Source organism: Malaclemys terrapin, chromosome 10 (genome assembly GCF_027887155.1).
Source record: "Malaclemys terrapin pileata isolate rMalTer1 chromosome 10, rMalTer1.hap1, whole genome shotgun sequence".
Taxonomy (NCBI): Eukaryota; Metazoa; Chordata; order Testudines; family Emydidae; genus Malaclemys; species Malaclemys terrapin.
In genome coordinates, this window is record NC_071514.1 from 2,444,364 (window position 1) to 2,461,957 (window position 17,594).

At 48.7% G+C, this 17,594-nt stretch overlaps 2 protein-coding genes and 1 non-coding gene across 4 annotated transcripts in view; all 3 read left to right on the plus strand.

Annotated features, from left to right (window-relative positions):
• Window positions 1-211: 211 nt before the first annotated feature.
• On the plus strand, window positions 212-2,602 carry LOC128844058 (relaxin-3 receptor 1-like). The gene has a single exon (XM_054041381.1). It carries the CDS (start codon window positions 212-214, stop codon window positions 1,253-1,255), a length of 1,044 nt encoding a protein of 347 aa, XP_053897356.1. The 3' UTR covers window positions 1,256-2,602.
• A 3,254-nt stretch (window positions 2,603-5,856) lies between these two features.
• On the plus strand, window positions 5,857-5,929 carry TRNAK-CUU (transfer RNA lysine (anticodon CUU)). Its single transcript has one exon. It is a non-coding gene; the product is annotated as a tRNA-Lys (tRNA).
• Window positions 5,930-6,302: 373 nt separating this feature from the next.
• The window catches only part of MORF4L1 (mortality factor 4 like 1), a 43,694-nt gene continuing 32,402 nt past the window's right edge, over window positions 6,303-17,594 (plus strand). The window contains exons 1-2 of one of the 2 annotated variants that reach the window (XM_054041377.1): window positions 6,303-6,399; window positions 13,431-13,477. In XM_054041377.1, coding sequence (XP_053897352.1) covers window positions 6,360-6,399; window positions 13,431-13,477 — 87 coding nt within the window. In that variant the 5' untranslated portion in view covers window positions 6,303-6,359. The remainder of the gene's footprint in view (window positions 6,400-13,430; window positions 13,478-17,594) is intronic. The other variant, XM_054041378.1, reaches the window with a different exon arrangement.

Sequence of the window (17,594 nt, forward strand, 5' to 3'; positions counted from 1 at the left end):
CGGCCACCAGCCAGCCGGGTTCCTCCCTCCTGGCCGCGGGCCCCTGCGCCCAGCCTTGCGCTCGGACCGGCCCCTCCCCGGCAGCGGCCGGACTCACCCCAGGCCCTGCCAGGGACCCGGGGCCGGGGGGCGACCCCGGCTGCAGCCCGTCTAGGCTGCGCCCCCCGCCCGCCCGCCCGCGCTCCCTCCCAGAGCCCCGGCGGGCGAGGCCATGTTCCCCGCCCGCGGCGGGGCGGCCTGGCTGGACGGGGGCCCCGCCAACGCGTCCGGGGGGCGCCCGAACACCTCGGCCTGGGAGCGGCCGAGCTTCCGCATCCTGCAGGAGGTGGCGGTGCCGGCCCGCGCCGCCCTGGCGCTGCGGATCCTGATCGCCGCCGTTTACCTGGGCGTGTGCGCCCTGGGCGCGGTGGGCAACCTGCTGGTGCTGCTGCGGGGGCGGCCGCGGCGCCCCCGCTCCAGCCTCGACGCCTTCGTGCGCAACCTGGCGGCCACCGACCTGCAGTTCGCGCTGACCCTGCCCTTCTGGGCCGCCGACACGGCGCTGGACTTCAGCTGGCCCTTCGGGGGCCCGCTCTGCACCCTGGTGCTCTCCGCCACCGTGCTCAACATGTACGCCAGCGCCTTCTTCCTCACCGCCCTCAGCGTGGCCCGCTACCGCTCCGTGGCCTCCGCCCTGCGGCGCCCCAGCGGCCGCCTGCGCCCCGGCTCCGTGCGCTGCCTCTGCGCGCTCCTCTGGGCCGCCGCCTGCCTGGCCACCCTGCCCGCCGCCCTCTTCTCTGCCGTGCGCCGCGTGGCCGGCGAGCCGCTCTGCCTGCTGCACTTCCCCGAGGGCCGGGACTGGCTGGCCCTCTACCACCTGCAGAAGATCCTGCTGGCCTTCGTGCTGCCCCTGGCCACCCTGAGCCTCTGTTACCTGCTGCTGCTGCACCGTCTGGGCAGCGCCCGGCCCCGGGGCTCCCGGGTCACCCGCGCCGTCACCATCGCGGTGCTGGCCTTCTTCCTCTGCTGGCTGCCCAACCAGGCCCTCACCCTCTGGGGCGTGCTGGTGAAGCTGGGCGCCCTGCCCTGGGACAGAGCCTACTACCTGGTGCACGCCTACCTCTTCCCCGTCACCGTGTGCCTGGCGCACGCCAACAGCGGCCTCAACCCCCTGCTCTACTGCCTGCTGCGCCCCGAGTTCCGCCAGCGGCTCCGGGAGCTGTGCTGGGGCCGCGGGAGGATGGGAGCCAGGGCGCGGAGCCTTGGCACCGGGTGACCCTCCCTTCATTCCCCAGCACCCTCGGGGGAGCGGCTGCGGCAGCGCCCGGGAAGGCGCATTGGGCCACCTTGGAAGCCAGGCTTCCAGGGCAGCTCCAGGCGACGCTGTGCTGACCTGACGACTCTTGGCCTGGACCCAGGCCCCGCAGCTCAGCCCCCGTGCGCTCCCGGGCCCGAGCCCGAGCCCTTCGGCTGCAGGCCAAAGGAGATCCCAAAGTTCCTGCAAACTCCGCCGGCTCGGTGCAATTCCCGCGGGCACCGGCGCGGAGTAAAGAAAGGAAGGGGGTGGAAAGCACCAGCTCTTAGGGATGTGGTTCGTTCGCTGCGGGCAGAAGGGGATTTAGAGTTACCGCTTGCACGGCCCTCGGGCAGGCACCGCCCACGGTACAATCACAGCCGGGTGTGCAGCATGCGGGTGCTGTCGGTTAGCAATCGGATGGGCGGCGCATTTCCAGGCAACTGCAGTGTGCTTCTAGGAGCGCCAGCCGCCCAGGGGACTGCAAAGGCTCGGGGAGGACAAAGATCCCCTCGAAATGAACTCCCCCGCGCACCATTTCTAGCGAAGAGTGTGGAAAGGGTGCGCGTGGACTGGGCTTTGATAACGTGGGGTGACAGAATCATCCGCCACGCCTAAAACTGTATTTGTCTCCTCAGCTCCAAAGCCAGGCTGAACAGGTGTGAGCGGGGTGAGATCACTCTTCCCTGGCAAAGAGATCTCCCCCTTCATCTGGAGGGGGGCTGGATTTGCTTCAGCGCAGCATGGCACCTTTTCTCCGCTGGGTACAGTGCGGGCACAGTGGGTACAAAGGCTTCATTGGCATCCCAGATACAAAATGTGTTGTCTTAAATGTGAGTCTTCACATGAATCATTGTAAAGTGCATATTTATTTGTATGTCTTATTTTGTGGCAAGCTGAAGTCAGCAACATGACAGCTCAACCTCAGAGCGAGCCCTTTACACTGTATTAGCCCTAGGATTTGTTTGTATTTTATTGGTATTACTGCCGTGCTTAGAGCTCTTGCCATGGATCAGGCACCGTATAAACACAGAACAAGGACAGTCTCTGCCCCAAAGAGCTTCCCGGCTTGGCAAACTGACATCAGCTCACCAGAATCTTTAATTTTGAGAAGGGTTTTACTTTAAAAGATGATTTATGAACTTTCCCACTGGCCTAAGAAAATGGAGATAATGTTAGCACAGAAGGGCAGCGAAGTATGAACTATTTTTACAGTGGTTCTTTAGGTTTGATTTGTACAAAAACATGAATGACCTGTAAATAGCCAGATCCTTGTGCCATTCTTACAAGCTGCTTCTTGTGCTATGTAATGAAGGCTCCACACTAAACTGCCAATTAAAAGCTGCTCTTTAAAATTATCTGCTCCCCAAATTGTTTGTTTTAGATCAACTTGAATGTGTTTATTTTGTATTTGTGGAATCACAGGGCTGAATCCTGCCCTGGCCTGCACAGTGCATCCTGCATCCTGGGTGTTGTTCAGAGCCTGGATTCATAGAATTCAGGGCCAGAAGGGACTACAAGGTCATCCAGTCTGACCTCCTGTATTTTGCAGGCCACCAACCCCACCCAGCACCCGCATGCTAAGCCCAACTACTGAAAGGAGACCAAAGTCTTACAAGCACTGGAGACTAGACTATTATCTGCCAGAGGCCAAGAACTATGAGGCCCTGAATGGCTGAGGCCCCTGCAGTGATGGAAATAATTCGGTGAGATACACCCTGTTAATCCTGGCAAGTGACTCACACCCACACGCTGCAGAGGAAGGCAAAAAAATCCCCAAGGTCATTGCCAGTCTGACCTGGAGGAAAATTGCTTCCTGACCCCACATATGGTGATCAGTTAGACCCTGAGCCTGTGAGCAAGAACCAGCCAGCCATGCACCTGAGAGAGAGAATGCTCTGTGCCAACTCAGAGCCCTGGCCCTCCTCATCCAATGTCCCATCTCCAGCTGTGGCCATCCCTGATGCTTCAGAGGAAGAAGATAAAAACCTCTGCCAGAATACATTGGGGGAGAAAAACATTGGGGCTGAAATTAGGGTGACCAGACGTCCCGATAAAATCAGAACCATCCCAATTTTTCGGTGTTTGTCCCGCAACCCAACCCATTTCTGGTTGGGACGCAATTTGTCCCGATATTTCGCTCCGCCGGCAGTTTTTTTTGGTTTTTTTTTTTTTGCTCCGCTGGCAGCACTCGGCTTTCAACCCATAATAGATTATTGCCAAATTCTAGAAATCAGCCCCCTGGCTAAGTAAGCAGGCAAATGAGCACCAACGCCATGGCACAATGCACACTGGGTTGGATTAGGTCCCCAAAGTGAAAGGTTAAGAGGAATGCTCAACTCCAGCATGCATGTATGCTAGGGAAGGGGGTGGGGAGGAGGGGAACTCAGCATGTTTTCACAGGGTTTGGACTTGTGAGTCCTCCATAAGCAGACCCCTTGCCAGCCTCCCTAACCTGCCCTCTGGCTTGCTGGGTTCCAGTTCCTTAGCGAAGGATTTGTAGCAATGGGAGAGGAGCTCAGCCTGGAGACCAGCATTGCACAGTGCAGATAGAGAGAAAAATGGATCCCTTTCCTCTAGAGCTGCTATCTTGGATTCACTGCTGGAACGGATTTTTTTTACTAGGTTCATTAGTCTTTGTATATTTTGACATCACTGGGCTCTCTGGGCAGCAGAAGCAGGTTAGCACTGTATAAGATATCAAGTATTGGGACAGCCATGTTAGTCTGTATCCACAGAAACAACAAGGAGTCCAGTGGCACCTTAAAGACTAACAGATCTATTTTGGCATAAGCTTTGCATGCATCTGAAGAAGTGAGGTTTTTACCCACGAAAGCTTATGCCCAAATAAATCTGTTCGTCTTTAAGGTGCCTCCGGACTCCTTGTTGTTACGGTATAAGATGGTCCCTCAAAATGGGCTGAATAGCTGACTAAGGGCAAGGGGAAGAGGAAGTTTTCCCAGTGAGATGTTATCTGGCAAAACTGTATGGTATGTACCCAGTCTGCAACCCGCACACTGCTACCACTATTCTGGCCCACACAGCCAGCAACACCTGAAGAGTTCATCTTTTAAGGTATTTACATTTTGGCTTCATTTTTTTTAATGTTTATTGGAAATATTTAAAATATGAAGCACATCAACATACACCTGTGTAGAAGAGGCTTAATATTAGAGAGCATTGGCACAAATTAAAGTCACCCCAGGATTGCAAATCTGGCAACCTTTAAAAAACAGTGTTTAGGACAGGGCTGGGCACATACACTCTATACTCACTAACCCATTGGTAAAAAGCAACAGAGGGTCCTGTGGCACCTTTGAGACTAACAGAAGTATTGGGAGCATAAGCTTTCGTGGGTAAGAACCTCACTTCTTCAGATGCAAGTCATTGGTGTGGACTTCACAGTCACAGAATGTTGTGCCTGGGCTTGTGACTAGTCAAACCCGTCCCCTGGCCCCTACATCTTATTGTCTAACGGTACTGATCTCACACTGGTGCTGGTTAATACATGAAAAATCTGATCCTAGCTCACTCCATGTTAGAAATCCAAATACTCCTTTTAATCCTTTTAATGAATGTAAAAATAATAACAAAAGCAGAAGCCCAGATGTATTTTGGGAGCAAAGGGATACACAGGGTGAACACAAAGTTTGGACCTAATTTGCAATTTCTCATGATTGATTATGAACGAAAGTCTTCGGTTTCTGAAGTACCAGAGGGATTTTTGTGTCTGAAACTGGGAACTCTTCAGCTCCTGAAGCCTAGCACTTCTCTGACAGTGCGCTAGGTCAGTGCAGACAGACGAGCATCTGACTCACTCGGAGATGGATCAATTGAAGCTTAGTTTCGTGCATCCTGCTGTTCGGAAGGAGTGTTTGCAGCGTGGACTGTTTTTAAGAGGAAACCCTCGTCTGTCGTGCTGTGTGAAGCAGGCTGGCGATTATGCCATCAAGGCCGTGTAACAAACCAGAGGTACTTTGGCACCGGTGCCCGGGCATTTTCAATGAGTGACTGTTCCTAGGAGAGCTGAGGACGGGCAGCTCCAGAGCAGCGCCACGTGTTGGCAGAGCCTCTGACAGCACCGACATAGGGTGACCAGATAGAAAGTGTGAAAAATCGGGAGAGGGGGTGGGGGGTAATAGGAGCCTATATAAGAAAAATGCCCAAATATTGGGACTGTCCCTATAAAATCAGGACATCTGATCACTCTAGTGCTGAGAGATGAGCGGGGCCGTTCTCCGGAACCCACCCGGTGGGAATGGCGCTCTCCGGGCCAGGCAGCGCCCCGCAGCCGCCCTTGGCTCCCGGCCTGGCCCAGCCAGTCACTGCGCCACACGGAGGCTTGCAGCCAGCCACGGGAGGGCGCTGGCCTTGCAGCCATTGCAGCGGGAGACGCAGGGCAGCGAAAGGCAACACGTTCCTGTTGTAGGAATGCGCGGACCTGGCGTTATGTAACAGCCTAGAGCGCCTGCCTTGCCTTCCCCAAATCCGCCTGGGGCAGTAGCGCAGGACGCGGCCCAGGGGGCGCAGCTCAGACACAGACACAGTGTGAATGGGAGAAAAGAGCAAAGAGGCTCCATAGTGCCCGGCTAGCTCAGTCGGTAGAGCATGGGACTCTTAATCCCAGGGTCGTGGGTTCGAGCCCCACGTTGGGCGCGAGCTTTTCTTTTCCTCTCACCCGCGACCCGATTAACTACACCCCGCGCGGGTTCAAGGCCTGGGCTCGGCCCGGCTCCGGCTCGCGTTGCTCGCGCGGAACACGGACCGTGCAAGGCAGGCGCTGTTGTGAACACTGGTGCAGCCGGGCGCACGAGCAGCGGGCGGGGGCCCAGCCGGGCGCTGCAAGCCAGGAGCCGGAGCCGGGCCAGCCCCATGCGCACCTCCCTGGAGCAGGGCAGGCCAGACAGACGGGCTCTCCTGCCCGGGGAGGCGCTGTCTGTGCAAGGCCAGCCATGCCCGCCCAGGACTACAAATCCCAGCATGCCGAGCGCGGCGGCGCGCATGCGCGGGGCTGGCCGTTATAATGCGGCGGAGCGGGCGAGGCCCCGCTGGGAGGGGCGGGGGGAGGAGGGAGAGTCACTTATAAATGGCGCCCAAGCAGGACCCCAAGCCCAAATTCCAGGAGGGTGAGTGCGGGGCGGGGTGCAGGCCCGGGGCGCGGGGCAGAGAGCCGGAGCGCTGGGTGCAGCGGGAGGTGGGGGGCGGGTAGCGGTGATGAGGGGCTGGGAAGGCCCCTGGGGCTGGCGGGTGCGGGGGGAGGCTGCTGGGCTGGGGGGTGCAGTGGGGGAGGGGGAGGCTGTGGGTGTGGGGAGAGGCTGGCTGGGTTGTGGGTGTAGGGAGAGGCTGGATGAGCTAGTGGGGGTGGGGAGAGGCTGGGTGGGTTGGGGGGTGCAGTGGGGGAGGGGGAGGCTGGCAGGTGCCGGGGGGAGGCTGGCTGGGCTATGGTGCAGGAGGGTTGGGAGCTGAGGCTGCAGTGGGGAGGGGGAGGCTGGCTGGGCTGGGGGTGCAGTGGGGAGGGGGAGGCTGGCTGGGCTGGGGGTGCAGTGGGGAGGGGGAGGCTGGCACGGCTGTGGGTGTAGGGAGAGGCTGGATGAGCTAGTGGGGGTGGGGAGAGGCTGGGTGGGTTGGGGGGTGCAGTGGGGGAGGGGGAGGCTGGCAGGTGTGGGGGGAGGCTGGCTGGGCTGCGGGTGCAGGGGTGTGTGGCTGGTGGGGATCCTGCAGCCAATCCATGCTGTAGTATTGTACAGAGCTCTGGGTGTCTGAACTGGAGAAGGCCCTTTTTAATCTCCTGGCTGCTGTTTAGTTCTCCGACGTGGGGGGAGCCTAAAAGGAAATGATGGTTCTCTTTAAAAAAACAAAACAAACCATCAACCAACTGCTGCAGTTGTTGTAGGGAAGGCCACTCTCTCTCTCTGCTTTGTGCTGCTTGTATGCACTTTGTATCTGAGACTACTGATTTGTGGACTGTGGGGCTGAAATACAGCCTCCAAGGCCAGTTATGACCCAAGGAGATGACACATCCCGGCAGGTGATGATGAATCTGAGTGGCCTTGCAGCATAGATCAAGGTGGATGGTTTCCTGCTGGAAGCAGTCTCCTCCTGAAGGGTAGTTGCAGTATGTGTACTCCATTTTACAGAGAGCTTGCCGCTCCTTAGCAATCCTTCAATGAGGCCTTTAGCTATGCAGGATTTGGGCTCCATGACATAATGGTACCTGAAGGCACAGAGGACCTTGAGGATGTTAAAACTCCCTGGATCAGAGAAAGGGTTAGGAAATGACTGTTTGGTTTTTTCATACTTCTCAACGCTCTCAGCTCACGTGTGAGACTCTGGACTTTTTCCTTTACTCAAAATATGCTTGATTTTTGTTTTTCTCATAGGTGTGTATCAAAGCACTCCCATGGACATCGGTGGGCATTTAAGCCATTGAAAGATTTTTTTTTTTAGTAGGACTGTCAAGATTTTCCCTTCTTGAGGTTGAGAAGTATGTTTATTTTGTTACTTAAAATATCTTTATAAGATAGCCCAATTAGGGATCTTGAATCTTGCCTTATGACCTAGTCTTTATAAGTGTGGCTTAAGGATATTGTAAAATACCATATGCTGATTACTGTAACACTGCTATAGCTATGGTGGTCTCTGTTCATAACAGAGCCCCTGTTTTTTGAGGCATTTAATGTTTTAGGGCATGTCTACACTACAAAATTAAGTCAACATAACTTACATCGGCGTGCAGTTGCTGCAGTAATTACATCGCTTGGGCATATCTACACTTTGCTCTTTCTGTCAGTGGTGCGCGTCCTCACCAGGAGCGCTTGTACTGATTCTACTGTCAGTGTGGGGGATTGTGTGATGGCTTCTGAAAGCCAGTAACAGTCAATATAAACAACACAGTGTCTACACTGACACTGCATTGACCTAACTACATCAACATTGGCTCTGTGCCTCTCATGGAGGTGGAGTTAAGTTGGCGTAGCAGGTCAGTTACGTTGTTGGGAGCAAAATTTTAGTGTAGACACTTATATAGTTAGGTCAACATAAGTCAGCTTATCTCTGTAGCGTAGACCAGGCCTTAATTCTCATCAGGCTGAAACATGACATACACATTTCCATGGAAGATTCAACTTACTCCATAAAATCTCGTTTAAAAATAGGTGGTGGTTTTAGAATAGACAAATGACAACTGTTGGGATATATTAAGCTTTGTTGGCTTCGGAGATAAATTTTGCACAACACTGAAGTCTATCCTTAGAGCTATTGCAAAAGAAACATAACCTGGCCGGTTAAGAACAGTAACTTTGGAAAAACCACAATTATACAGGCTCTGTAGTAATTTCTCTAAAACGGGGTGGCCAAGCTTACTGGTCCTCCGAGCCGCATCCAACAATCTTCAGAAGTTTGAGAGCCGGGGCATGCCTGCTGGGAGCCAGGGTTTGGGGCTTCAGCCTTGTGCACAAGTCCATGGGCCGGATGCGCTGCATCCGAGGGTGCTAAAGGAGTTGGCAGATGAGATTGCGGAGCCATTAGCCATTATGTTTGAAAACTCATGGCGATTGGGGGAGGTCCCGGATGACTGGAAAAAGGCTAATGTAGTGCCCATCTTTAAAAAAGGGAAGAAGGAGGATCCGGGGAACTACAGGCCAGTCAGCCTCACCTCAGTCCCTGGAAAAATCATGGAGCAGGTCCTCAAGGAATCAATTCTTAAGCACTTAAAGGAGAGGAAAGTGATCAGGAACAGTCAGCATGGATTCACCAAGGGGAAGTCATGCTTGACTAACCTGATTGCCTTCTATGATGAGATAACTGGCTCTGTGGATGAGGGGAAAGCAGTGGATGTGTTATTCCTTGACTTTAGCAAAGCTTTTGATACAGTCTCCCACAGTATTCTTGCCGCCAAGTTAAAGAAGTATGGGCTGGATGAATGGACTGTAAGGTGGATAGAAAGCTGGCTAGATTGTCGGGCTCAAAGGGTAGTGATCAATGGCTCCATGTCTAGTTGGCAGCCGGTTTCAAGCAGAGTGCCCCAAGGGTCGGTCCTGGGGCCGGTTTTGTTTAATATCTTTATTAATGATCTGGAGGATGGTGTGGATTGCACTCTCAGCAAGTTTGCAGATGACACTAAACTAGGAGGCGTGGTAGATACACTAGATGGTAGGGATCGGATACAGAGGGACCTAGACAAATTAGAGGATTGGGCCAAAAAAAAACCTGATGAGGTTCAACAAGGACAAGTGCAGAGTCCTGCACTTAGGATGGAAGAATCCCATGCACTGTTACAGACTAGGGACCGAGTGGCTAGGCCGCAGTTCTGCAGAAAAGGATCTAGGGGTCACAGTGGACGAGAAGCTGGATATGAGTCAACAGTGTGCTCTTATTGTCAAGAAGGCTAATGGCATTTTGGGCTGTATAAGTAGGGGCATTGCCAGCAGATCGAGGAACGTGATCGTTCCCCTTTATTCGACATTGGCGAGGCCTCATCTGGAATACTGTGTCCAGTTTTGGGCCCCACACTACAAGAAGGATGTGGAAAAATTGGAGAGAGTCCAGCGGAGGGCAACAAAAATGATTAGGGGTCTGGAGCACATGACTTATGGGGAGAGTCTGAGGGAACTGGGATTGTTTAGTCTCCAGAAGAGAAGAATGAGGGGGGATTTGATAGCAGCCTTCAACTACCTGAAGGGGGGTTCCAAAGAGGATGGAGCTCGGCTGTTCTCAGTGGTGGCAGATGACAGAACAAGGAGCAATGGTCTCAAGTTGCAGCGGGGGAGGTCCAGGTTGGATATTAGGAAACACTATTTCACTAGGAGGGTAGTGAAGCACTGGAATGCGTTACCTAGAGAGGTGGTGGAGTCTCCTTCCATGGAGATTTTTAAGGCCCGGCTTGACAAAGCCCTGGCTGGGATGATTTAGTTGGGAATTGGTCCTGCTTTGAACAGTGGGTTGGACTAGATGACCTCTTGAGGTCCCTTCCAACCCTGATATTCTATGATTTTAAGCCCCAAGCCCTGGCCGGTGCGCCCTGCAGGGCTGAAGCCCCAAGACCCCGCCTTACCACTGGACAGAAGCCCCTACCCCTCTGCAAGACAGCCCTGGGCAGCAAGGCTCAGGTTACAGGACTCCTGCCCAGGGCTGAAATCCTTGGGATTTGGCTTTGGCCCCCCCGTAGGGCTTGGGTGGGCTCAGGCTTCGGTCCCCCGTCCTGGGGTCGTGTAGTAGTTTTTGTTGTCAGAAGGGGGTCACAGTGCAATGAAGTTTGAGAACCCCTGCTCTAGTTTATCTGTAGACGGAATCCTGGTGGGGATGGTGAGGGGAGAGTTCTCTTTAGCTTTTTAGAATGGATTCACTAGGATTTAAGAAAATGAAATATTTCATTGATATTTAAATGTGTAATCTGAAAGACTGGTAGGTTTTTTAAATGCACAGATTAAGATGTATTTGTATAGGAAAGAGAAGTATTGTAAGTCCTGATGTTGTGAATTTCTGGTGTAGTGTATAATATGCCACATTTTTATTTTAGCTTTAGAAAAGCTGACACCAAGTGATCTTTAAGAATTTCCCCTGGATTTAGCAGTATTTATTTATCACTTTTTAAAAAGCAGATTTATCTTGCAAAGTTGTCTTTTGCATTGTATCTTGTCCATCCTGGATCCTGATCCAGCAAGTGGCATTTTAGTGAAACCTCGTTGAAGTCAATGGAAAGACTTCACTTGGAGTTGGATCAGGTTGTTAATCTATATATTAGAATCCTATGGACTACATGAGACCTTCCACGTGTGAAATTAATGCAGCATTAAACATTTAAGCCCCAATCCTGCAAGGTGTGCGGGGTTTTTTGTTTTGGCTTATCTGCAGCCCAATGGAAGCCAAGATTGTGCCATGTGGGCAGAAGAACTTGCAGGCTCTGGACAGCAGCATGGACTGACCAGCTCTAGCTTGGAAACTAGGAGCAGCATTACTAAGCAACAAAACCACTTGGCATAGTTTGGCATCCAAGAATGTTGACCAAGCATGCCTGGTTCTCTCTTAAGAGCCATTTTGGCCAAAAAAAAAAAGGCTCCATTCAAAAATGTCTGATTTTTTTGTTTGTTTTTGTTTTTTGTTTTTAGGAGAGCTGAATAAATAAAGGAGGTGTCTCACTGTAGTGCGCCTTGTTGTGTCTATATACTGTAGAGAGATGATTTGGAATTTTTGATCTAAGCTAGTGTTGGGGAAGGCTATGGTAAATTTCTTTCTCATGTGTTTTCTTTGAGTGTGACCTGTGGTTGTGGGGGAGGAAGTTTGTCCAACTTTCTGATTTCTCAGTACTGGGTGTCTTGCAGAAATAGTGCTACAGAATGTTCTTGGTCTGTATTTATGTAAAGAGCCTAACTCCTCTTAAACGTAGGCAAAATGTTCATTTTTAAGAACAAGTGAACGAGGCTTGTTTTCCAGCAGTGTTAAACAGTGCAAAATAGAGGTGAAATAGTGTAGTTATAATTTTTAAATAGCTATTCTACATGCTGAGTAACTGGTTTTAAGATTAAATATTTATAATGGAAAACACATTTTAATAAAAATATACAAGAGACTTCAAAGTGGGTACTTCCTCTGTGCAAAATATTTTTTAAGCTGGTGTCTGGTGTCAAACCAGTCTTGGCAAGCCACTTTCATACAGATTTTTTTTTCTTAACATAACTCTGTAAAGAAACTGTTTTATCTTGAATTTGCTTTCTTGTAAGTGTATATTTTTTCTGACCCACTGTGGGCATGAAATCCCGCTGATTAGTATTTACAGTGAACTCTCCAAATCTCTCTTATCCTACTGCTGTATTGAATCTGGTAATAAAGTATTAATTGGAAAAGCGGTTTAGTAAATTGATCATTAAATATTTGGTGCGGTTAAAGGTTTATTAAAACCAGCTTACTCTGTAGGCATAAAGGAATGGCAAACAAAGCTAGAAATGGCCTTCTTGAAAAAGGAAGGGAATGTAGGGTACTCAGTAGTGGACTGTAACCCAGTAAGTTATTGATACAGCTTAATTATTTTGGTATGCAGAACCGGTCACCAGTGTAAAGGGTGTGACCTTTATTATAAGGGAGTACTGTACAGGAGGAAACATCTGCCCTCGGCGAGGTTATGTTAGATAAATTAGACTTCCACTTTATAAACAATGGCACAATGTGGATCTTATAGCAGCTGAAATCCTGATTGTCAAACAATCTGTTCAAAAGTGAAACAGCCTCTTCCCCCTGCAGTGCCCTCATTCAGCTGTACTTTTTTTTGCTCCTTTTGGGAGGGGAAGAACCTGATGTCATTATATCTGGTTTTCTTTAGTTTGTTTTTGCAATAGAAATGTCAGGTCCTGAGTTTCCTCCAGGAAAAGGAAAACTTTTATTTAAATATTAGGCTTCTGTTGCACCATAATTTTAAAATGAGACGTAGGTTGGCTGGCTTGATAGATAAGAGAGCATCATGTTCCCTTTCTCAAAACAAAACGAAACTGAGCCCTCTAAAAGAATCTAAGTCTATTGCAACAAGACTGACCTGTTTCTGCTGTGCTATTTACTGCTTGTACATTCAGGTTGAAATTCAGTCCACTCCTGTAAAGCCAGAGTATTAGCACTCTATCCAGTTAGAAGGCAGAGAGGCTAGACAGGTAGAATCCAGCCCAGAACCAGGGTATAGGGCTGCTGGACCACTCCCTCAAAGCTGGTGCCCCAGGCTGTGGGCTGGAATAGAGAGCGGGTTCTGTGCCATTTGCATCCATTCTGTATCTGCATCAACAGCTGTCGGGGCAGCCCAGCCCATACAATGTGGCCTTCAGTGCCAGCCCGTGCAGAGGTTGTGCAGAAGTCCTTCTTGCAGAGCACAGGGGATATGCAGGTACCCGCTGCTCAGCAGGCAACCCCTTTGCACATCCCCAATGTGGGGCTTAAATGGTGCAGAGAGCCTTGAGCCAACCCTCCACTCATCTTCTATTTTATAAGCAGGTGCTTTTTGAAGTGATTGCTTTCTAGCTTGACAGTGTGTAGGTAATATGCTGCCACTGGACAGTCTCCTAGCACAGCACTCTTAGTGGCGTTTGGTTTCCTGTGTTCTTTTGTAAAATGCATGTCTTCGTATGCAGTATTGTTTGTCAATATGACTAATCAGATGGCTATTTGCAAACTTTTCCAGGTGAACGAGTGCTGTGTTTTCATGGACCTCTCCTTTATGAAGCAAAGGTATGTCTGGGTTCTCATTTTTGCAGATGACAGCAAAAAATAACATTTACATAATGAACACATTAATTGAATGGATTAAAGTAGCCTATTGGCTAAGTACTAGAGTGGATTGAGTCAAGAATTCAAGCGAAACTGAGAAGAGAACCGATGAAAAGAAAATACTATCAAATTACTTTGCTTTTTGTAAGAAACCTGCAGTTTTACAAACTGTGAAGCACATACATTTGTTGCATATTGATATTCAGATTAAAAACTTGCAAGATAAAGGTGTAATGGTAGTAAGTGGGAATTTGAAGCAGTATGACTGACACGGTCAGTGGACCTAGGCATGTGTGTAAAAACATGAAAAGATTTCACCAAATGTGAAATGGAATATACATTGTGTAGATTCCTCCTAGAATTCTGCTATTTCTAAATATGCTCTCGGATTCTAAGGAGCGTGTGTATGTACTAATATATTAGAAAATAACAAATTGAAAATTGGTTTGGCTTCCAGTTTGGCCTCCCGTTCATCATGAATATCATCTCTTAATACTTTAATCTATCAGTTGTTAGATACAACACTGAATTGTCTTAGGTCACTGAAGCCCCCACTGTGCACTTACCATGTTTCTAGTAAGATCAATTTCTAAGAGAAATTTTCTAGGCTGTAAGGTTGCTTGTAAATCTGTGTAGGTGAGGTCAAAATGATACCTAATTGCTCCAAGGGAGAATGAATAAAAAAGCTCTGTCTTGTACTAGGACAAAATGAGGTGTGGTGGGAGAGGTTTAAAAAGATATTCTAAGGCAGATCAGGACTACAGTGTGGTTTACGCAGTGAGATTACTCATATTCCAAATGTTTTCTACCCTCTTTTTTTTTTTTATGGGTAGATGTGGGTGAGGAGCCAGTTCTCCTCAATACGTACCAGTCAAAACCCAGTTTATATTACTGCTGTTGAATTAAATCATAGTGTGACCTATGTTCATACTACTCCTATTTTTAAAATGTTATGTGGTTGTTAGAGAACAGTGCTGATCCTGCTGAAGATGGGGCTAGAGAAAGGGAGGCTTGTCATTGTCGTTCTGTCTTATGTATTCCGTTCAGATAGGTTCAGGATTTGGTTTACAGAGACCTCAGCCTGCTTAGTACCATGACGCAAACACCATTAAAAATCCTTTTAATCTTTTATTGAAGATATAGAAAAAGAAGGAAAAATAATGTAATTCATTTGAATGATAAAGCCTTAAATAAGGCTTTCATTTGAACATCCCTTGCTCCTTTTCCCTTTAGAAAGAAAAATGCTCTTGTTTGACAGTCCTAGATGGAGTTAAAGATGATGATAACTGTCCTTTTGGGGGGGGAAAGAGAAGACGTTAGTTGAGATGGTGGTTGTTTAAAGTCTGATTCTGCTTCCTAGAACACACAAGAGAAGAGAGATAGAAAATGCAGTTTCAGTCTCTGGTGCCTGATGTCACTTGCAACCTCACTGTTGGCAAAACAGTCAGAATATGTGGTATTATCAGCCACTCTTGAGACCTGGCGGATTTTTACCCTCATGGGCTGGTTAGGGCTGCATTTACTGTCTTTTCGGTCACAGGCTCACAGTAATGTTGCAAAAAATGCAGTCTTTGCTGGCTAACCAGACTCTTATTGAACAGAAGTTAAAAGAGGATGGATCGGAAAGAGAAGGGATAAAGTGGGGAAAGAAGAACATGGAGGGGGAGGAGGGTGGAGGAAGAGATGAAGTCTGACACATTAGATGGTGGTTGAGATTCACCTGGAGCCTGTGGAGGTGGCAATGTCACCTGGATCCCTCTCTTGGCCTGGGCTGGTCAGGTGCCATCGGGATGCTAAATGCCCAACAATGGCACAGTGGATTCCAGGGTCCCAGGAGCCTGTGGGAGTAACAGCTATTATGGTAATGCTCGCTCCTTCCCTTCTTTCAGTCAGCAGTTGTTGCACTCGTCCTCAAATTATCCCCAAACCTCTGGGGTTTTAAGGGCCACACAGATAGTGATGGGTGGAATAACTCATCCCTTTGTTGTTTTGTCCCCCAACAGGCCTAATTTCAGACACCAAGTTTAGGTCCCACGCTTTTCTGGTTTACCAGTCATGAGCTTAACACAGTCCTGGAGTTAGATCAGGAGGCTGCTTTGATTGGACTAATTCAGTCTGTCTCACTTTTGCACCTTTTCCCATCAACATTTATCGTTCTACGTGAGTGGAACACTTTGTAAACATTTATCCACGTTCCCACAGTTGAGCTCACAGTGAGGGTGAATTTCTAAGCCCAGTTATTACAGCAGGTTCAACTGTTTGCAATGCCATGGTAGCTTAGCGCTAGTGTGGCATGGCTTTACAGACGCTTTCTGTTGACCTTAATGAGAGTTGAGGTGCCTATCACTCTGTGGGAGGCATTAGCATGTCACGAGATTGTGTCCTAATGCTGATGCATGACTATTATGCTAATTTGAGCTTCATTAGGAATGCAGAGGCTAAATAAAATCCATGTTCATCAGACAAGACAAAATTGGAACTGAGACCAATTTTATTTCTCAACAGTCTGAGAGGTGGCTATAGATGCTAGAGTAAATTTAAAACAAACTTGATTGACAGTGTCCTCGTAAAAATTGGAATATGAGTGTGTTAATCTCAGGAACTAAGCATTGGGCTTTGTTAACTAAAAGAACATGTATGTGTTTCATATGCAAGTCTGAGTTTGCTACATTTATTAATTTTTTTAAACCATTTGGTTTGTGTCTTCACCTGATGCCATTGTGCAATGTCATCTGACTATTTAAAAGTTCTGTCCCTGATCTGTTTGATACTGGCTAGAACTCTGTTTTCCTCTTGAACCAAGAAGGAGCTGTAGGCATATTGGTTGGGGGATTTTGTAGAAGTTTTCTTGAGATATTTAGCTTATGCTTAGACCTACCAGGAAACTGATGCTTTAATTTAATAGTTTTTAGTATCAGTAAAGGCTAATTGGAAAAAATTACTATAGGGAGGACTTGATTGGAATAGAGTAGGTAAAGGGAGACTGTTTAAAAATGTCCCAAATTTTCTTTATGCCATCTAGAAGTGATCGTTGTAATCTAGTAAACATTTTCAAGAGTACCTCTCTATCAGTGAGACTTTAGTTTGCTGTTTAGAGTGTATCTCATACAGCTAAGACACTAAATCTTTATTTCTTTAAATATTGGGCTGACAAAGACTAACATGCAATGGATGCAAAATTTAAAGCAGTAAGTTTATTCTAATAATCTGTTGCATTTTATTTAGTCTGTTTCGTCCCTTCTCCTGGCACTTGAAGATGGGCTCATTTTGAATGTGTGCACTTGGGTCCAGATTGCCTCCTGTGGCTGTGTTCTTCCTGGCACAGCAGAGGGGAGGTGATGGCAGGGAAAATCATTATGGCTCTTTAATTATGAGGGCCAGTCTCTGCTGCCACCAGTCCAGACTCCTCTGTCAGTTGGAGCAGCTTGTAGGCTGTTCCATCTTATGCCACTGTTGTGTGATCTCTTGTGCATCACACACGCACAGCGTATGATCAGCGTAGCTCTTCTCTCCCATGCTGCACAATATGTCCCCTATGCAGGGGTGAGGTGGACGGTGCAAGAATTGTCTGCCAGAGTAATTCCTGCTGCCCACTTACAGCCAGTATCTGACCCCTTTGTGCTCCCTGAGTGGCACAAAGAAGATGCATCTTAAGTGAGAATTTAGTCTGTAGCCTATGGTATGTAGTATCCTTGATTTCCTCTCTTCCCCCGCCCCCCCGGTTTCTTTAGTCTACTATTTTATCCTTCTATGCTCTTCCATCTCCCTATATAAGACAGCTGGGAGTGTAGAAGAAATGATTTTTCTCCATAATTGAGACCAATGCAGCCTGTTTCCATAAAAGGAGTAGTTGGTAAGGAGAATACTGCAGTCCACAAAATTTGCCCTTCTGATTGACTTGAATCATCTTGCTTGCCTTTTTCATTCTAATCTGTGTTCTTCACTTAAATGGTTTGTAAACTTCTCTTGGGGATGAATGATTGTTTTTAAAGCATAAATGATCTGGAGAAAGGGGTAAACAGTGAGGTGGCAAAGTTTGCAGATGTTACTAAACTGTTAAAGATAGTTAAGTCCAAAG